Source organism: Taudactylus pleione, unplaced genomic scaffold (genome assembly GCF_031769625.1).
Source record: "Taudactylus pleione unplaced genomic scaffold, aTauple2 ptg000547l, whole genome shotgun sequence".
Taxonomy (NCBI): Eukaryota; Metazoa; Chordata; class Amphibia; order Anura; family Myobatrachidae; genus Taudactylus; species Taudactylus pleione.
This window is the reverse complement of record NW_028284949.1, coordinates 399,452-422,547: the sequence shown is the minus strand read 5'-3', so window position 1 is coordinate 422,547 and position 23,096 is coordinate 399,452. Positions and strand designations below refer to the sequence as shown.

Here is a 23,096-nt window from a genome sequence, read left to right as displayed (position 1 = left end):
TGTTGGCATCTCAGTAGGAAGCCCATCAGCAGCAGCCTCAGCATTAATTAGCAGTACTGGCTGTGATAAAAGTGGCAGCCTCTACTGTAACTGTCCACCTCTGAATTGCGCCCTCTGTCCCTTGGTATGAGAACTGCATGTTATACTAAAGACTCTGCATTCAGCAGATGAGAGTTTGTCACAAGCTGAATACATATAAGCTGCATTATGTCACTGTACTTTGTTCTCCATTTTCTCCTCCATGTGCTCTACCACAGTACTGAGGAAGGTTTCAATATCACTATAACCTACACTCCCAATATAGCATTGCACAATTTATGGGCATGCCTCCAAAGGATACTTTCAGCTGTTTGAGGTTGGACTTAGGAGCTCATTCAGACCCGGACACTAAGCTGCGCTCTCTCGCAGCCGTCAGGGGGTGGATATGCAAATTCTGCGATCGCATGGCCAGGCTAAAGGACGCCCTCTATGTATTAGAAAGCAACGGCAGAGTGATCGCACGCCGCTGTAATGACGCCCACTTTTCTTTCTAAGCACACGTCATCTCCAGGCAGTGTATGATTAATCAGTAACATCGAGAGCCATTGGAGCTGCTTGTAGCCCTTGAGGTAGACCCTACCTGCCGGAAGCACTGCGATCACTGCAGGCTGAAATACAACCAGGTGACGTGTACAATGACGCTTCCATGCTAATTATGAACACCCAAAGAATGGCGTTGATGCTCAGACACGCCTGCGTACGCACATCCACTCTACCTATTTTCCAGAACCTTCCCATACTACCTACAAACGGCACTGTCACTCAAAGTAGCGCTCTGTCTGGGGGCTACGAGCGATCATTTCCACATTGCACAGACTGGTTCGCACATGAGTATTTTGCTGCATATGAATACGCAGATGGGCGACAATCGCCCATAGTGAGCGATCGCGGCTTAGTGAGCGGGTCTGAATCAGGTTCTCAGTCTCCATTCTGTATCCAGATGTTATTCCTGCACATATAATACCAGCTTGGCTTTGCCTTTTAAATGATTGCCCCTTTTAAACATTGAGCAGTTTCACCGAAAACTCACCGATGCCTCCATCACTTCCCATCACTCAGGTTATTACATTTACCCCCGAATATTTTTTCCCAGAAATATAGATATATTTTGGTTAAATTTAAAAAGTATTCAGTGGGAGAATATTTTACTGACCTTCTAGTTTCACATTTGTAGAAATCTTCTGTGATTTACCTATAAAGATAAGAGCAGGAAGGAAATACACTCATTACATAAGTAATATATACCCCGGTGTAAGTAGATGATAATGATATTAGCAGTCACAGAGGAGACCATGGGCCTTATAAGAGCAGAAAGGGAATACACTCATTACATAAGTAATATATACCCCGGTGTAAGTAGATGATAATGATATTAGCAGTCACAGAGGAGACCATGAGCCTTATAAGAGCAGAAAGGGAATACACTCATTACATAAGTAATATATACCCCGGTGTAAGTAGATGATAATGATATTAGCAGTCACAGAGGAGACCATGGGCCTGAGAAGAGGGATGAGGCAGCAGGTGATAAGTATTATACAACACAGAACTGATTCATATTTTTTTAAGAACTATGAATGTTCCTTAAGAATGTGTAAGTGGTGACAACACTAATTGCTAATTATGTAAATCATGTAAATGTTCTCATGTGTGTGATGTTTCCAGTATACGAGGAAGAGCACAGTGATTGTCCTGTGTGTGAAGTCTTCTCCTGCAGTCAGTATACGAGGAAGAGCACAGTGATTGTCCTGTGTGTGATGTTTCCAGTATACGAGGAAGAGCACAGTGATTGTCCTGTGTGTGCTGTTTCCTGCTGCAGTCAGTATAAGCTGTGGTACCCCGAGAACCATTGCAGGCTGCTGTACCCAGATCAGATTGTATACAGTTTGCCAAGTTTGCAGACTGTGATGGGGACATTGATGGACACTTGCAAGTATTTGAAAGGACTTGCAAACTACATGATTTACCCAAGCAGGAGTGGATCAGACACCTAGTGCCCACACTGCACGGAGAGGGACTTGAGGCCTATCGAGGAGTGGCCCACCGAGGACTGCGGTGATTATGACAAAGTCGTAAGGGCCCTTCTACATCAATACTTTATCACTCCTGAGTCCTACAGGTAAAAGTTCTGAGACTTGCCCAAGAACCCTACCAGCACCCACGAGCAGTTTGCCACCCAACTGAGGCAGTACGTGGTGAAGTGGATGAAGGGATCTGATGCCACTACTGATTGATCTGCTGTGCCAAGAGCAGTTCTACTGCGGGTGCACCCCAAAGGTGAAGGAGTGGGTGCTACAGTGGGAGCCCCGCAGTGTGAAGATGGCAGCCCAGTTAGCAGACATATATGTGGCAATTAGGCCATGAGGGCAGAAGCGCCCACCAGCAGCCAACCTAAATGGACTGAACAATCAGGGGAACACCCCTCTTCTGCTCACCACCCCCCAAAGCAAGCATCCTCCAACCCGGGTGCTCTTGGCAAGCAACCACCCCGTCCTGTTCCTGCAAATCATCAGAGGTTCTCAATGGTATGCCCCTTAGTGAAACCAGGAAACCTGCCTCTGAATGAGCTAGCATTTGTTAGATGCTGCTGCTGTTTGCACTGTTGAACGCAATACACCTACCCAGTGGGCTGTCACAGTCATGTAATCTTTAGTTTGCCCTGTCCCACTTGTCCACATATCTGTGTTTAAGTGGACAGTGGACACAATGGCATTTTGGAGGACATTAAATAAGGTTTTTTTTTACTGTCCTTGTACAGATTGGGAATTGCTGTTCTAGAGAAGTGGAAACTAGAAGGCACATGCTAGTGGGGACACAGGACCTCAATTAACTGTCTAAAACCCACTGCATTAATGGTGGATACTGGATGCACATCTAATACCAGCATAGTTGTTATGGCATCAGTAATCCGCTGTGCAACTGGGTGTTTGCTGTCATACTTGTTCACCATTTCAAATGGATTGTTTGACAGTCAATTGTTTTGTTACACTAAAAGTAGGCTTCTTCCTGGTCCCCTTCTGGGATGAAGATCCACTCGCAGCAGCAGCAGCAGCAACAGGCGTAGCACTCAAGGATCCTTCTAAACAATCACAGATAGGTGAGGAGTCAGTCATTCTTCTGAAATTGGATGCAGGACTACTTCCGATAACAATTGAAGATGTTGATGATGATGCAGGTGTTGGTAGTGGAGATTGCAGGCGCTTGGATCTAACAGAGATAAGGGAGCAGCTAGGTGACACTAGACTGATTGTTATGTTTTTTTTTAGCCAAAGTTTCTGAATTTGAAAAAGACTTTTCAATTTGATGAATGCGCTGCAAGTGACGTAACAGGGAGGAGGTTCCTAGATGGTTAAGGTCCTTACCTCTACTCACTCTTGCTTGGCAAAAGTTACATATCGCTTGACAACTGTTGTGCGGATTTGGGTAGAAATGATTCCACACATGAGAAGTAGATTTTTAATTTTTTTTGCCCCGGCATGACAACAATGGGCTTTTTTCTACCATGGGTAACAACTGTTGCCTGAACAACATCCTTGGCATCAACATCCTCATCATCCTTGTAAGCGCCAACTACAGAAATATCCTCCTGGTGCAATTCCATAGAAGCATCCTCGATTTCTTCGTCGGCATGTTGACTTGTGCTGCTCATCCCCACATTTGCAGAGGGCACACAAATGGTGGAAGGATGATCCTCTTCAAATACAGTATTAGAAAGGTCAGGCGCACACATGGCAACCACAGACACACTTGGACTCTCCTCGGGGATCTGTGACTTTTCTCAGCACACAGTTCATGTGCCTTAGCAATTTACATTTTTTGGACACTTCTACAGGGAGAAGGGATACATCATCATAAGATGCAGAACCACTAGTCATAAATAAAGGCCAAGGCCTTATTCTTTTCTTGCCACTTCATGTAGTAAATGGCATATTGCCAATTTTTGGTTTCTCTGCAGCTAACTTAGCTTTTAATTTTTTTTTCTTTATTGCTGTAACATATCGCTTGCTTGATTTTAGATGCCCAGACTTAAGCCCTGTATGCCCTTGGGCATTGGCTTTAGTAGTGATGTAGATGGACTAGTATCGTCATGACTGGTGGCACAGGCAGCAGCTCCACCACTAGTATGTGGCTCCTGCTCTCCTCTCAACTGATCATTCTCCATATTAACAAACACAAATGAAGTGGGGTACAGCACACACGTCAATTTGTACCAATATTAAATATTACACTGCGGTATCAATAACCTACAGTGTCACAAGATTTTTTATGAATACGAAAAAAATAACACACTGCGCTACCACTTACAGTGTAATTATTTTTTTACGAATAAACTGCATTTTTCACTAACAGTGTGACCAGGGGCATATCTATAATGGGTGCAGGGTGTGTGGGGCACACAGGCCCATGGGTCCAGGGGGGTCCCTACACCGCACACCCTGCACCCATAATATACTTACCTCTCCGGAGTCCCATGTTGGCATGGGTGTCCGGCGCTGTAAAATCATCTGGAAAATGGCCACCGTGGCCATTTTCCCATCATTTGCACATGCACAGTACAGGGAAAATGGCCACCATTGCCATTTTCCTGGTGAGCTGCGCATGGGCTATATACTCTGGGCACATTCTAGTGCCAATAGTCTATAACTCTGGTGCTGGCCATGTACAGCTCAGTGCGCTGCCGGCTGCCAAACGAAGAGGAGGGGGCCCACGACGCAGACTGCACATGAGTGCCCCTCCTCATTAGAAACGCCCTTGAGTGTGACAATGGGGGAGATGGAAGAAGCACCAAAGCGGTATCAGCGCACGTTATGTGTTGATACCGCTTCTCCCCAATGTATAAGCAAGATACTTGCAAGATCCCATGCATGCTCAGTAGAGCTAGCCGGGTCTGAGACACAGCGCATCAGCACTAGGCTGATGCGCTGTGGTCTCTAGCGGGGATCGCTGGAGGGGGAAGTTAATGCTACCCCACTCCAGCTGATGAGATGTTCATCATTAGTGCTTCCTGCTTCACCTCGGGAAGCTATATAGCGGCACTTAACATGCCGCTATAATACATCTCCCCAATATTTTTTATGAATACACTGCATTTCCACTAACAGTGTGACAATAATTTTTACGAATACACTGCATTTTCCACTTACAGTGTGACAATATTTATTATGAATACATTGCATTTCCACTAACAGTGTGACAATATTTATTATGAATACACTGCATTTCCACTAACAGTGTGACAATATTTTTTACGAATACACTGCATTTTCCACTTACAGTGTGACAATATTTTTTACGAATACACTGTGTTTTCCAACAATACAATAAAAAGAGATACAAGCGTTTCAACTCGAAAGTGCGACTTCCAATATGCTGAAGTGGTCACCACACCTCCAAAAGTCATATATAAGAAAGTACTTGCGTTATGTGCGCACCCTCCGGGATACAGTGTGACTATATTTTTTATGAATACACTGCATTTTCCACTTACAGTGTGACAATATTTTTGACAAATACACTGTTTTCCACTGACAGTGTGACAATATTTTTACGAATTCACTGTGTTTCCACTAACAGATAGACAATATTTTTTATGAATACACTGTTTTCCAACAATACAATGAAAAGAGATACAAGCGTTTCAACTCAAAAGTGCAACTTCCAATACGCTGAGGTAGTCACCTCCAAAAGTCATATACAGTAAAAGAAAGTATTTGCGTTATGTGCACACTCTTCGGGGTATGGAAATCAGTCAAATTTCAAAAGTTCCAGGAAAGGATGTGTTCACTCTCGCTTCAATACTTCTGATCTGAAAATTTTCCACTTTCTTTTTGTTTCAATCCCCTAGATAATGGATACTCTTATCCTATAATGACTTCTCCTCTATAAGGGTATATAAAAGAAAACATATATACCGATCGTATATAGTGAAATATTGTTTATTTCTCACACAAACTTCATTAAAATCTTTAGCCACCAAATTAATACATCAAGCAGCGTACCAGAGAGAGGGGGGTGTAGATATCTCACACCCACAATCGCATATATGAAGATTCACTGCAAATACCTCCCGGGAATAGGTGCCTGGACTCCCTCTACATATGTCCTGTTTAGGTGGGATCCTGTCCACCCTTCACCTGAATAGCTGCTTCTCCTTATCCATCAACGCGTTTTGGCTTTACATAGGCCTTTATCAAGGTGTGTGTTCCTGGTGGGCTTCTATCATATATATATATATATATATATATATATATATATATATACCCTTTAGACACTCCCCATTGGTTATCAGTCAATTCCTTCTTCCTAGGTGTTGAAAAACCCCTTAGTGTACCTCCCTAATGTGTCACTATCCTAAGTTAATGTGACTTCTATTAATTTATAAATGGGATTTTCATAAGAAATTCATAAAAAATGGGGCGTGCGGTACTTCCGGTTCTGGTGTTACCTGTGTATTGTAGTTATGTAAACATCCTGGGTTTTTACCGGAAGTGGTGTGTGCGCCTGCATTGTCTTGACACTGCTGGGTGCTAACCTTCACTACGAACGCCTTGTGCTGCGATGAATACCATCCAAACAGCGCTGGGAGACATCATCCATCCCCAGCAGGCATCGCAAGATTCCTCAAGATATCGGAGGTTTACATCTGTGTTGCCTAGACAACACAGGACATCTACGGTGTGTACTGCCGGATTCCAACATTTAACATCTTCGTAACTGGTCATAACAACCTTATATAAACCAAACTTATTAAGTCCCTTAACATATATAATGGGGGAATTATAACCAAATATATATATATAAATATGACATACATATAATGGGTAGATTAGTAAAAACACTGCAATATAATATTCCCTATATCACATATTCCAAAATTAGATAAAATACAGATATATTTTTAAAAATGTTTTAAAATATTTAAGAAATAAATATGTATCCAATAAAAACTAAATCATTTTTTTAAAAATACATAAAATCTATAAGAACCATTTGAGCTAAAACTCAATATTCAAACCTCTAGGATTAAGTGTCCCCATTTCATATATCCATTTCATCTCGGTTTGTGCCAAAACTTGGTATTATTTTTACGCCAAATACTATGAACCTGTTTAATCCCTATCACTTTTTTTAGTGCTTTACATTTATAGTTGTGACACTCTTTAAAATGTTTTGATAGGGAATGGCATTCTACCCCATTTTTTATGTTCCATAGGTGTTCTGCCCATCATTCCTTCAAAGGTCTCGATGTGCGGCCTATATATTGGAGGCCACACTCACACTCTATCAGGTAGATACAGTTCTTTGTGTTACAGGTTATAAAATCTGTAATCTCATATGATTTTTTCGTAACTGTAGGGTTGAAATTCTCAATTTTGCTTGGTTGTGTACTGTGCTTTCTGCACATTAGACATACTCCACATCTATGGAAACCGGCCTTCTTTATTCTGCCTGATTTCTTTGGAGGTATGGCACTTTTTACCAGCATATTTCACAGATTTGGAGCTTCCTATAGATGAATCTTGGCTTTTGGGAGATCATAGGTAACAAAATGGGGTCCCTTAATAGAAGGTGCCAGTGCTTTTTTATCACTTTTTCCATCTCTTTATGTTGATTATTATACAACATAATTATGGATAATGGTGCATTGTCATCATTCTCTCTAAGTTTTGAAATTAATAAATTTTCCCTGTTAGTCTCCTTAATATATTCATCTATCATACCTTCCTTATATTCTTTATGTACAACTTTACATTTCATATTATTGGCTTGTTCTTCAAAGATATTTATATTGTATAATAGGGGCTGTTTTGTGGACAGCTTTAACAAGGCAGTTACCGGAGATTTAGAAAAATTGCCCAAAATAATGTACAACTCAGAATATAAACAAAAAGGAAAGGGAAGCTATAAGAAGTTTAAGTGAACATACTGATATTGTAATAAAACCGGCAGACAAGGGGGGGCGTTATCATAATGGATAAAGAGAAATATGAAGAAGAGATAAAAAGACAATTGGACAGAAAAACATATGTTCCATTAGGAAGCAATCCAAGTGATCATATTCAAAAGGAATTAATAATGCTACTTCAAAAATACAAAGAAGATGGAACAATTACGGATAAGGAGGAAAAATACATTAATGTGGAGAATCTGAGTCTTCCAGTATTTTATATTTTACCCAAAATCCACAAGGATCCCCTCAATCTCCCAGCGAGACCCATAGTGGCAGGCACAGGAGCTTTGACAGCCAACCTGTCCCATTTTATTGATTATTACTTACAGCCAGAGGTTTTAAAACTTAAATGATATATTAAAGATACTATGGATATTTTAACAAAGTTAAGGGACTTAACCCTGCTGTTCTGCTCGGGTCTACTATACTCATGTACTGTTCAGGTCAACATGACACGTATCATAAAATTACGCTTTTCACTAATATTCAAACAATGGATATTCTCCAAACTTTTACTAGAGTAAATAAACATTCAGATGAACAAACCAAAACAAACAAAAATTACGAACAAACTGACACCAAAATGAATTTTGTTTTGGGTCAAATAGACCTGAACAAAACAGCAGGTTTATTGCACTTGATACAAAAAGGTGAAAAGATGACATAATCCAAATGTAAACCAATGAACTGACACTATATTCATAATTTTCAGAATTTGTTGAAGTAATGTTTTTCGAAACATTTATGGTCACTAACTAGTATAATATTCTCATCGGGTCATATTGACCCAAACAGAACATTAGTACTAACTACTCACAACATGAAAAAAAATATATATTTTTTTTTATTATAACTATTTGCCAAAAAAATTAAAAGTCATAAAATATGGAAATCATAATTACATAAATAATGAATTGACACCAAAACGAATTTAGTTTCATGTCAAATAGACCTGAACAGAACAGCAGGGTTTAAGTGGCAGGAAAATTATATATTGGTTACTGCAGATGTAAGTAGCCTTTACACTATGATTGAACACTCACGAGGATTAGAGGGTACGATTTTATTTATTTTAGATGGTAATGAATTTATTTCAACCAAAAAAAATTTCTGGCACAATGGGAAATTTTATCAGCAAAAAAGCAGGTACAGCTATGGGTACACATTTTGCCCCCTCATACGCTAATTTATTTTAGTTTATGTTTGTGGGAGGAGTTACACATATGGACTAATAATATATATTTTTAAAATATTAAAATGTGGTTTCATTTTATTGACATTTTATTTGTGTGGGAAGTTGAGGAGATGGATCTTTAAAATTTTCTGTGACTTATTAAATAACAATGATTTTAATATTAACCATATTTATGATACAAGTAAAGTCAAAGTAAATTTTTTAGACTTGACTATGTGGAGAATGGAGAAATAAAAACTAAAAACATTCTGTAAACCAACGGATAGTAACTCATATATATTCACTAAGAGCAATCATCATCTATCATGGATAAGGAATGTTCCAAAAAGACAAATACAAAGAATTAGTCAAAATTGTACCGATTTAAAAATCTTTGAAGAACCAGCCAATAATATCAAACGTAAATTTGCACATAAAGGATATAAGGAAGGTATAATAGATGAATACATTAAGGATATTGAAGAGACTAATAGGGAAAATGTATTCATTCCAAAAATTAGAGAGAAGGATGACAATGCACCGTTATCCATAATTATGTTGTATAATAATCAACATATAGAAATGGAAAAAGTGATAAAAAAGTACTGGCACCTTTTATTAAGGGACCCCATTTTGGAACCTATTATCTCCCAAAAGCCAAGATTCATCTATAGGAAGCTCCAAATCTGTGAAATAAGCTGGTAAAAAGTGCCATACCTCCAAACACACCAGGCAGAATAAAGAAGGCCGGGTTCCACAGATGTGGAATATGTCTAATGTGCAGAAACCACAGTACACAACCATGCAAAATGGAGAATTTCAACTCTACAGTTACTAAAAAATAATATGAGATTACAAATTTTATAACCTATAGCACAAAGAACTGTATCTACCTGATAGAGTGTGAGTGTGGCTTCCAATATATAGGCCGCACAATGAAACCTTTGAAGGAACGATGGGCAGAACACCTACGGAACATAAAAATGGAGTAGAAGGCCATTCCCTATCAAAACATTTTAAAGAGTGTCACAACTATAAATGTAAAGCACTAAAAAAAGTGATAGGGATTAAACAGGTTCATAGTAATTGTCATGGCTACAGACTCTTGGGACTCCTGAGGAGAAGCAGGCTTAACAGGCAGTACAAACTGAGGTGGTTTAAGGAATAACCTTCTCATGAAATAGCACTGGCAAGCAATGTTAAAAGTAAACAGGATTTATTCAAGGACAAGACTGTGCTGTAAAGTTCTAGATATACAAACATAAAGTCCACCAGAGTTTGTAATATCACCACAAGCAGGTACCTGGGTTAGCCCTGCAAGAACTAATGTTCAACTAACACAAAGTTCATAATATACAAACAAGCAGGTGCAGGTTTGAACCCCGAGACATAACTGAAATCCAATAGGAGGAGGAGCGGGGTGAAGCCCCATGATGTGACAGAGATCCAGTATAGTGTTGAGCCCCAACACGTGACGGGGATCCGGTATAAGGAGGTGCGAGGTTGAGCCCCAAAACATGACTGAAATCCGGTATGGGGTTGAGCCCAAAGATGTGGCGGAGATCCGGTGTGAAGCAGTGTGGGGTTGAGCCCCGAAACATGACTGAAATCCGGTAGGGGGTTGAGCCCCAAGATGTGGTGGAGATCCGGTGTGAAGCGGTGCGGGGTTGAGCCCCAAGACTTGGCTGAAATCCAGTATGTAGTTGAGCCCCAAGATGTGGCAGAGATCCGGTATGAAGAGGGGTGGGGTTGAGCCCCAAGACATGACTGAAATCCGGTATGGGGTTGAGCCCCAAGATGTGGCGGAGATCCGGTATGAAGAGCTGTGGGGTTGAGCCCCATGCTGTAACTGAAGTCCAATTTGAAGAGGTGCAGGGTTGAGCCCCAAGACGTAACCGAGATCCGGAATAAAGTAGCTTTTATGATGCACAACTGTTGTTTAAGGTGAACACGGTGAGGCCATGAATCAGTAGCAAAGCTGGGCTAATAGTACAGCGGAGACTAATAGCAGAGTTAGGCCTTGTATTACAGCAGGGAGACAGTAGGAGCGCTGGGCTCTGTAGTGCAGCCGAGAATCTGTAACAGAACCGGGCAAGGCAAGTCCACAGCATATATTAGGTACAGCGAGGATCTGGCAGGAGTCCAAGGAAAAACCTGAAGGTAACGTTGCACAGACAACAATGCTCAGTTAGTAACAGACTTTTATACCAGATGCATGAAATCCATTGGAAGTTTGTTACATGTGACCCAGAAAGAACAAGGTTTGGAAAACCAAGTAATCACAGACCCCAGCAAGCAGACGACGCCCAAGGAACAGAAGATCACTTTAACTCTCTGTATACTCCATGCGACAAATGCCGGCAGCCCGGAAAGATACTCCAGCGACCACAACGGAAACTTGGCAAGTGTAGTTTATCTTTTTACATAGATACAGTTCGGGTTCTGACAGTACCCCCCTTTTTTGGGTGGTCTCCGAACACCCACCAGGCTTAAGAGGAAATTTAAAATGAAAATTACGTATCAGTCTAGGAGCATGAACATCAGAGGATTTTATCCATGACCTCTCCTCTGGACCATAACCCTTCCAGTCTACAAGATATTGCAATTGACTTTGATGCTTACGTGAATCCAGAATTTTATCAATTTCAAATTCCACTCCTCGAGAAGTCGATACAGGAGGTATTTTAGGCAAGCTGTAATGAAATCGATTAAGGATCAATGGTCTAAGCAAAGAAACATGAAAGAAATTAGGCATACGCATGATAGGTGGTAACTGTAACTTACATGCCACTGGATTGATAATTTTCTCAATACGAAAAGGCCCAATGTAACGAGGAGCGAACTTCATGGTAGGCACTTTAAGTCGCAAATTTCTAGTAGACAACCAGACACGATCACCAACAGAATATTTAGGAATGGCTGAATGTCTTCTGTCAGCAAAAATTGTGTATCTATGAGACGCTTTCCTAAGTGACTTATGTACCTGTTTCCAAATTCCAGAAAAATGCTGGAGAGTAGTTTTAGCTGCTGGAACATCCACAGTGGGAACAGATTGAAACTCAGGAATCCGAGGGTGCAAACCATAGTTGTCATAGAACGGGCTTATACCTGTAGCAGAGGAATAATGAAAATTATGAGCAAACTCTGACTGAGGATGATATGCAGAAGAAAATTGAAGTTTAATTTGTAACGATGAACACAGAACCCTCAAAAAACGAAAAACAAACTGAACACCCCGGTCAGAAACTATTTCAGAGGGAAGTCCGTGAAGACAGAATATTTCTTTGACAAAGATTTGTGCCAACTTAGTGGCAGATGGAATTCGTGCCAAAGGACAAAAATGGGCCATTTTGGTAAATCAACCCACCACTACCCAGATAACTGTACATCCCCTGGATTCGGGAAGGTCTGTAGTAAAATCCATCGAGAGATGGGTCCATGGTTGAGTAGGATTGGGTAATGGATGGAGAGGACCCACTGGAGAGTGACGGGGAGACTTATGTTGTACACACTTGGAGCAAGAATGTATAAACTCTTGAATATCCTTTTCATAGAAGGCCACCAATATGACCGTTGAAGGAAAGTATACATTTTATGGACGCCTGGATGTCCTAAGAAATGTGAATTATGAGCCCAAGAAAGAAGTTTACCTCATAACTCAGGTGCCACCAATGTCCTCCCAGGAGGTGGATCCAGAGAAATGGAAGTTGAAGAAAAGGCCAGAGGATTTATTATAGGATACCTTTGATCTTCGATTTGATCTTTTTCCTCCAATGTTGAGTGAGAAAGAACATCTGCCTTTTTATTCAGCGAGCCAGGACGGTACCTGAGAACAAAATCAAAACAAGAGAAAAAAGTGCCCAACGAGCTTGTCGTGGGTTTAAACAATGAGCTGTTTTTAAATATAACAGGTTTTTATGGTCCGTAAAAATGGTGAGTGGATGTTTTGCACATTCCAGCAAATATCTCCATTCCTCTAAAGCCAATTTAATGGCTAGTAACTCCTGATCCCCAATGGAATAATTGCTCTCTGCATTAGAAAATTTTCGTGAAAAAAAAACACAGTCTACTGTTTTCCCATCAGCAGCCACTTGGGACAATATAGCTCCTACTCCATAAGCAGATGCATCCACTTCCAAGATAAATGATTTCTCAACATCTGGTTGAACCAAAATAGGAGCCGCTGAAAATGCATCTTTAAGAGTCTGAAAGGCAGTAAGAGCCTCTGGGGACCACACTGCAGGATTAACCTATAATAGTTAGCAAAACCTAAAAATCTCTGAATAGACTTTAAGGAAGTAGGCAAGACCCAATCTTGTATGGCTTTAAGCTTCTCAGGGTCCATTTGAAGTTCGGTGCCAGAGAAAATATACCACAAAAAGGATATGACTGGAACCTCAAAAACACACTTGGAGATCTTACCATAAAGTATATTGGCCCGAAGACGATTTAGCACTTCCTTAACATGAATACGATGATCAGAGAGATTCCTAGAAAAAATAAAAATGTCATCAAGATAGACAATAACAAATTGATAAAGTATAATCCGGAAAATCTCGTTCACAAATTACTGAAACACTGCGGGGGCATTACATAAGCTGAAAGGCATAACAAGGTTTTCATAATGACCATCTCGTGTATTAAATGCAGTTTCCACTCATCACCTTCTTTTATCCTGATTAAATTATAGGCCCCACTTAAGTCAAGCTTGGTAAACAGTCGTGATCCCTTGACCCTATCAAAAAGCTCAGAAAAAGGGGTAAACGATATTTGTTTTTTACTGTGATCTCATTTAGACCTCGAAAGTCGATACAGGGATGGAGTCCTCCATTTTTTTTTTTTACAAAGAAGAATCCTGCTCCAGCAGGAGATGAAAAGAGTCTAATAAACCCCTTACGCAGATTCTCTTGTACATACTCCATCATAGCCTGAGTCTCCGGGACGGAGAGAGGATATACTCGGCCTCTGGGTGGTGGTTTACCCAGAATCAATTCAACAGGACAATCCCAGGGACGATGTGGTGGGAGTACATCTGCAGCCTGTTCAGAAAAAACATCAGCAAATTCGTGATAGGGCTGTGGAAGAGAAGGTGAAATATCAATTTTAACTTCAGCTAGTCGGACAACAGGAGTCAAACAATTTGATTTACATTTCAGACCCCAGGAGAGATTTTGAGAACAAGTCCAATCAATATGAGGGTTATGGAGAGTTAACCATGGTAACCCAAGAACTACATTATATGCAGAAGCAGGGAGTACTGACAGTTCTAGAGTTTCTTCATGAAGAACTCCAAACCTCAACTTTAACGACTTAGTTTGATGTGTAACACTTCCATTAGTGATCTTAGTCCCATTCATTGCAGAGAGGGATAGAAGACGAGGTAATTTAGTAACAGGAATCTGCAACTGTTGAACTAAAGATGATGAAATAAAGTTGCCAGCCACTCCAAAATCTATTAAAGCAGAAAACACTTGACATGGCAAACCAAAATCACAAATAAGAACAGAAATTAAACAATCTTTTTGGGGGGAAATTAATGGAGAGCACCCCTAGTTTGACTTCCCCTCCATAAACTAAGGGCGACCATTTCCCGGGCCTTACTGGACTTTTAACCAGAAAGTGTTCAGGAGACGCACAGTACAAACATAAATTGGAACATCTCCAATGTTGTTTCTCTACCTCGGATAACCTGGACTTATTAATTTGCATAGGTTCATCAGTTATGCCATGAGATGGGCGGGTCCGTGGAAGAAAAATTTTAGAGTGATTACTACGACCTCTTTGAACCCCTCGTTCACGCATCCACAAGTCAATTTTAATAGTTAGAGAAATCAACTCATCAAGTTTCTCAGGAAGGTCCCGAGTCACCAACTCATCTTTTAGTCTCTCAGAAAGACCGATCCAATACGCTGCTCTTAATGCCTCATTATTCCACTTAAGTTCTGCAGCTATAGTCTGAAAATGAACCACATACTGACCAACTGGAGATGTTCCTTGTTTAACCCACAAAATGTCCACAGATGCGGCCACGGATCTTCCGGGTTCATCAAATATCCTTTTAAAGGTACAAACAAAGGCTTGATAATCAGACATTAAAGCATAATTTCTCTCCCACAATGGGGAGACCCATTCAAGAGCAGTACCAGACAACAATGAAATATTATAAGCCACCTTAGTACGAGGCGTACAAAAGTTTTGTGGCAATAACTCAAAATGGATCTTACATTTGATTGAGAAATCCTCTGCAGGTTTTGGGATTACCATCGAAATGAGTTGGAGTGGGAAGTCGCAGATGAGAGGCGGAAGCCAAAGGGGTAATTACAGATGCATTTGTAGCAGGAATTTTTAGCTTATCCAAACGAGTGGAAAGATCCTGTAAACATTGCAAAACTTGGGTTTGGGTATTTTCTTGTACCTCAAGGCAAGCGGTCAAACACTGGAGCACCTGTGTCCCAGAAGCCTGTTCCAGATCCAAGTTCATTTTATGGTCTGTGCAAACTATCACGGCTACGGACTCTTGGGACTCCTGAGGAAAAGCAGGCTTAACAGGCAGTACAAACTGAGGTGGTTTGAGGAATGACCTTCTCATAAAATAGCACCGGCACGCAATGTTAAAAGTAAACAGAATTTATTCAAGAACAAGACTGTGTTGTAAAGTTCTAGATATACAAAGTCCACACAAAGCAGAGTTCATATTATCACTACAAGCAGGTACCTGGGTTAGCCCCGCAAGAAATAAAGTTCAACTAACACAAAGTTTATAATATACAAACAAGCAGGTGCAGGTTTGAACCCCGAGATGTAACTGAAATCCAATATGAGGAGGAGTGGGGTGAAGCCCCGTGATGTGACAGAGATTCGGTATGGGGTTGAGCCCCAAGACGTGACGGGAATCTGATATAAGGAGGTGTGGGGTTGAGCCTCGAAACGAGACTGAAATCCGGTATGGGGTTGAGCCCCAAGATGTGGCGGAGATCCGGTATGAAGCGGTGCGGGGTTGAGCCCTGAGATGTGACTGAAATCTGGTAGGAAAATCCTACCTAAGGTAACGTTGCACAGACAACAATGCTCAGTTAGTAACAGACTTTTATACCAGGTGCATGAAATCCATTGGAAGTTCGTAACATGTGACCCAGAAAGAACCAGGTTTGGAAAACCAAGTAATCACAGACCCCAGCAAGCAGACGATGCCCAAGGAACAGAAGATCACTTTAACTCTCTACATACTTTAAGCGACAAACGCCGGCAGCCCGGAAGGATGCTCCAACGACCACAATGGAAACTTTGCAAGTGTAGTTAATCTTTATACAGAGATACAGTTCAGATTCTGACAGTAATTGGTGTAAAAATAATACTTACCAAGTTTTGGCACAAACCAAGATGAAATGGATATATGAAATGGGGACACTTACTCCTAGAGGTTTGAATATTGAGTTTGAGCTCAAATGGTTCTTACAGTTTTTATGGATTTTTAAGAATTTTTATTGGACACATTTATTTATTAAATATTTTTAAATTTAAAAAAAATATATCTGTATTTTATCTAATTTTGGAATATGTGATTTAGGGAATGTTATATTGCAGTGTTTTTACTGATCTACCCATTACATGTATGTCTTATTTGTATATATATTTGGTTATGAATACCCCATTATATATGTTAAGGGACTTAATAATTTTGGTTTATATAAGGTTGTTATGACCAGTTACAAAGATGTTAAATGTTGGAATCCGGCAGTACACGCCGTAGATGTCCTGTGTTGTCTAGGCAACACAGATGTAAACCTCCGATGAGCGTCAGTGCCTAGCGTTGTCTAGGCATTATACATCACTTTCCCTGGAGATGTCCGTGTAACCGCTGGAGATGTCCATCTCCGAAATCTTGAGGAATCTTGTGATGCCTGCTGGGGATGGATGATGTCTCCCAGCACTATTTGGATGGCATTCAGCGTGGTGGATGGCATCCGCAGTGAGTGTTAGCGCCCAGTGTTGTCTAGACAATGCGGGTGCACACGCCACTTCTGGTAAAAACCCAGGATGTTTACAAAACTACAATGCCCAGGTAACACCGGAACGGGAAGTAACGTGCATTCCACAGGTGGAACACACGCCCTGTTTATGATTTTTTTATGAATATTACCATTTATAAATGAATAGAACTCACATTAAATTAGGATAGTGACACATTAGGGAGGTACACTGGGTAGAGACCAAGTGTGCAAACTCTAAAGGGTTTTCTAACACCTAGGAAGAAGGAATTGACTGATAACCAATGGGAAGTGTCTTAAGGGTGTATATAGGATAGAAGCCTACCAAGAACACACACCTTGTTAAAGGCCTATGTAAAGCCCAAACATGTTTGTGGATAAGGAGATGCAGCTATTAAGATGAAGGGTGGACAGGATCCCACCTAAAAAGGACATATTTGGAGGGAGTCCAGGCACCTATACCCGGGAGGTATTTGGAGTGAATCTTCATATATACCATTGTGGGTGTGAGATATCTACAACCCCCTCTCTTTGGTACGCTGCTTGAGGTATTCATTTGGTGGCTAAAGATTTCAATGAAGTTTGTGTGAGAAATAAACGATATTTCACTATATACGATCAATGTATATGTTTTCTTTTATATACCCTTATGGAGGAGAAGTCATTATAGGATAAGAGTATCCATTATCTAGGAGATTGAAACAAAACGAAAGTGGAAAATTTTCAGATCAGAAGTATTGAAGCGAGAATGAACACATCCTTTCCTGGAACTTTTGAAATTTGACTGATTTCCATACCCCGGAGGGTGCGCACATAACGTAAGTACTTTCTTATATACACTGTGTTTTCCACTTACATTGTGACAATATTTATTATACACTTACAGTGTCACAAACAATACGTGTATGAATGTTACACTACCGTCTGACAGGCAGCATCACAGTAAAAAAAAAATAATATAATACACTGGGGTACAGCACAAAAAAATCTATAATATATTATTTTTATAGTAATTATATTATTTATTAGCTTTTTTTATACACTGAGCACTATTTGATAGACAAAGCACCCCTGGTTGGACACAGCAGCCCCTGCCCCTGGATGGTCAAAGAAACCCCTGGATGGACACAGCAGCCCCTGCCCTTGATGGACATAGCAGCCCCTGGATGGACACAGCAGCCCTTGCCCCTGGATGGACACAGAAACCCCTGGATGGACACAGCAGCCCATGCCCTGGATGGAAACAGCAACCCCTGGATGGACACAGCAGCCCCTGCCCTAGATGGACACAACTACCCCTGGATGGATACAGCAGCCCCTGGATGGACACAGCAGCCACTTCCCCTGGATGAACACAGCAGGCCCCTACCCTTAATGGACATAGCAACGCCTGGATGGACACAGTAACCCCTGGATGAACACAGTAGACCCTCTTGGATAAAGCACAGCCCTGACAGCTTGGGACTCAGCAAGCAAATGGCGCTGATCACCGTGGGGCAGGGTCTTTTATACAATACAAAACCCACAATAATCTGACAGCGGGTTGATGATGATGATGTTTTGCCTTGCTTTGAGATCCCAGTCAGGTGGGAAAATCTGAGTCAGACTCAGATCTCGCCTCGGATATGGAAGTTCGGGTGGGTGCAGTTCTCAGAGAACCGGACCCGCTCATCTCTTGTTTAAATGCACTTTTTGGATATGCCTGTATAAGACATGACCAGCTTCTGTGACTGCAAGAAATTAGATGCTAATTGTATATTCCTAGCAGGAGGTCTGATAAATAGAAAGACCTGTTGTGGTCAGTGAACTCCAGGTGAGAGCTGATGGAAGTGTTCTATGTGAAGGTGTGAGAAAAGTCAAATGGCCAAATCTTCCTTTGATATGACCCTGAGATTGTCTCCTGTGTGTCTCTGTGTAAAATACCAAGCAAGTTTGGGGAAAACAATTTGTTTGTGTTTAATGAGCTCTTATTGGATTGAGCTTCCTAAGAACTGGAAGTGTTAAGACAGGGAAAGCCAACTGGTTTTATGCATTCTTCCTCGTATTTGAAAGAATGAATGCAATTTATCAGTTTCTGTGAAATGTTATATTTACCATGTGAGAGACAGTCTATGCTAAGTTTGTGTGTTTTAGGAAAGCCAAATGATTTTGGGTGGTAACAATGAAATTGAGTTAATTTCTGTGAAATGTAAGATGTGTTTATTATGTGTTACCCGTGGCGGACTTACCCCCTGTGGTAATGGGTATTGGAGTGGCATAAAAGAAAGGCATGTTAGCCCTGTATGTGGACATCTTTGTATATCTTTTTGAACATCAAGACTGCTGTATCATCTGTATGCTGTACCCCCTTGAAGCTAAGGGGAAGGGTCTTATTCAAGACTGTAAGCAATAAGCATCTTTGCGTGACTACAACTGCATCTGCATCCTGTGATCATCAGAATTGCACAAAATGCTATTTTGTTCTCTGGCTGTTCTGGATTGAGCCAATCAGCTCTAAAGCTCAAGCCCTCTGCCAGCTACCGTGCAGAGCCTGGTCTATTGCGAGGGATCAGAGGGTATCAGCCGACACCAATCAGGAGGTGTGGCTGCAGCTAGTCGATGCATATGCAGCAGTAAGTGGTTCCAAACGCCGATTGTAGAGTTTGGTGGTGGCAGCATCATTAAACGCCCATGGTGCAGTGGGCAGAGTCAGTGACAGGTGGTCATTGATGGTGAGTGGGAATCTCTGACACCCCAGGATTTAGTGGGGATCAAAACCCAACCTGTGATCGGGAGTGGAGGCTGAGGCCGACCGGTCACAGTGATGTTTCCTCCTGCAGTCAGTATAAGAGGAAGAGCATAGTGATTATCCTGTGTGTGATGTTTCCTCCTGCATTAACCTCTGAATCCTCCAAGTATACTCACCACTGATTAGTGCATTATTCCATGGGATGCATTGCTCCGGAATATGTTCAATATCCAGACAGCGGGGATTTCGGTGGTCACAATGTCAATGCCGGAATACCAACACTTATCAGAATACCGGCGCCAGCATCCCGACTGCCAGAATACCGAAGGCAAGTAGTAGGGTTGGGGTGTGGGTTAGGGTTAGGCACTAGGGGGAGGGATATGGTTAGGCAATACGGGGGAGGGTTAGGTTTAGGGTGTAGGGAGTGGGAGGTTAGGTTTAGGCACTAGTGGGGGAGGATTAGGGTCATGTTGAGATACTTACCTACAGCTGTCAGGATGGAAACCTAGTTGGGATGCCGGTATCAGGATTCTGACCGCTGGGATCCTTAACGCCAGCATCCCATACCCAACCCCATCACTCCTATGTTATAAAGCACAAGTAAATCACATGAGAGAACCCCCCATTATCTGTGCACCTTACTGGAACTCACCATGCTGTATGACTTGGTGCTTGAGGTCCTCTGCAGGACCCATAAGACTTATCTCCTTGAGAACCTGTATGGTCACATCCAGAGCTGCTTCCTCTCCATAAACATCTATGAGAACATTTTTTGTGGTAACATAATCTGCCATTTCCAGGCGCCCACGTGGGATGGGGCCTCGTCTTCCATCAGAGAAATCAGACAACTTGTTCTTAAATTTATTGAAGTCATATTGTGTCAGATCTTCCAGAGCCTCACATAGAATATCTCCAGGTGTCCTGTTCCTCTCAGACCGAGCCCCTGGTGAGAACACAGTAATGTCCTATAACTGTTATATGCAGACACACCTTTACCACTAATACTATATCACCAACTTCTGATTCATTTTAATTATTAGCTTGAAAACACCCTCCTACATCTCCAGCTATATACATTGTCTTATCTTCTTGGCTTTCTTCTGAGTATTTCAGCCTTTTCTTTATATTATGATTATGAGTAGAGATGATTATTTTGTGGTGACCCAGAATAGGAGATACAGTAAACAGTGTAGCGACCACATCAGGGCTGTCTCTTATCTTAGGGGGAAATACACATCTGTACCTCTAATATAAATACAGGGCTGAAAAGCACTGAGGAAAACAAAGTACAAGCAATGCACTTAGTGTAAGATGCAGGAGGGCACCACAAAATGAAAGGTAAATCCCTTAATGACCAACTGAATAAGTGTAATTAGGAAAGAGTAATGATATAAAACATTTTGGTATAAGTCATTCTATACAGGGAAACTGTTTATTACCATGTATCAGTAACAGTTACACTAAGGCTTGGTCACAGTATATAAATATCACATACAGCAGATTAGGTGATCTGTGACCTCTGACTGTAGTAGAGCAGGGGGCATGCTGGGACATATAGCTGTATATTACCATGTATCAGTAACAGTTACACTAAGGCTTGGTCACAGTATATAAATATCACTTATAGCAGATTAGGTGATCTGTGGCCTCTGGCTGTAGTAGAGCAGGGGGCATGCTGGAACATATAGCTGTATATTACCATGTATCAGTAAGAGTTACACTAAGGCTTGGTCACAGTATATAAATATCACATACAGCAGATTAGGTGATCTGTGGCCTCTGGCTGTAGTAGAGCAGGGCAATGCTGGGACATATAGCTGTATATTACCATATATCAGTAACAGTTACACTAAGGCTTGGGGGCCCATTTATCAAAGTGCATTTGAGGTAAATTCCCCGAAAACACCTGTTTTCGGGGGTTTACCTCAAATACTTAGTATCCCCCGAATGTATGAAGGAGGGACCGCAGCAGGTATCTCCGATACCTGCTGCGATCCCTCCATTGCCGCCGGCAGCCGCCTCCCCCATAGATTTCTATGGGGGATGCGATGCTGCAAAATGTATCAATATCGGGAATGCGAAGCATTCCCGATATTGGCCCCAGCAGCTAACGCTATCTAAAGATAGCGTTAGCCGCTGTTTCCTATGGGCACTTACCGCATATCAGCCGGCGGAGAGATCTCCCAGATCCCTCCGCCGGCAATGGGCGCCGCTCATGTGCAGTCCGCGGGACTGCGCATGCGCAGAAGCCCCAACTGCCGTCCGGAGACATCGCAGGGACGGGCTCTTTTCGGAGCCCGTCTCCCTGCATGTCCCGGATAATACATCCGGCAGATAGGATCGCATTTTGCAATGCGATCAGGGCATGCAGAAAATGCTATCATTAATAAATGGGCCCCACGGTCACAGTATATAAATATCACTTATAGCAGGTTAGGTGATCTGTGGCCTCTGGCTGTAGTAGAGCAGGGGACATGCTGGGACATATAGCTGTATATTACCATATATCAGTAACAGTTACACTAAGGCTTGGTCACAGTACATAAATATCACATACAGCAGATTAGGTGATCTGTGGCCTCTGGCTGTAGTAGAGCAGGGGACATGCTGGGACATATAGCTGTATATTACCATGTATCAGTAACAGTTACACTAAGGCTTGGTCACAGTATATAAATATCACATACAGCAGATTAGGTGATCTGTGGCCTCTGGCTGTAGTAAAGCAGGGGACATGCTGGGACATATAGCTGTATATTACCATGTATCAGTAACAGATACAATAAGGCAGATTAGCTGATCTGTGGAAATCCCGACGCTAGTCTATATCCCGACGCCAGAATCTCAACAGCCGCCATCCTGAATGAAGATACACCAGGGTGTCTTAGCTGTTAGCCAGGGGGGAAGTTAGGTTTAGGTACTACAGGGGGAGGTTAGGGTTAGGCTTTGGGGGGGAGGTTATGGTTAGGCACGCCTGGGGGGGTTAGGGTCAGGCACCACTAGGGGGATTAGGGTTAAGCACTAAGGGGGGGAAGGTTAGGTTTAGGCACCAAGGGGGGAGGGTTAGGTATAGGCACTAACAGGGAGGGTTAGGGTACAGGGTGGGGAGGGTTACCAAGCATGGGGATGCCGCTGTTGGCATTTTGACAGTAGGCATCCCGACTGGTATTTTATACACAACCCAGCAGGCACAGGGCACAGTGCCACCCTGCTCTG

The 23,096-nt window shown here is 41.8% G+C and overlaps 1 protein-coding gene across 1 annotated transcript in view; it reads right to left on the bottom strand.

Moving 5' to 3' along the window:
• LOC148500719 (NACHT, LRR and PYD domains-containing protein 3-like) overlaps nt 1-23,096 on the bottom strand; it is a 182,833-nt gene that overhangs the window by 86,646 nt on the left and 73,091 nt on the right. The window contains 3 exon segments of the mRNA XM_088451423.1: nt 1,193-1,231; nt 20,533-20,845; nt 20,940-21,098. Coding sequence (XP_088307549.1) covers nt 1,193-1,231; nt 20,533-20,845; nt 20,940-21,098 — 511 coding nt within the window.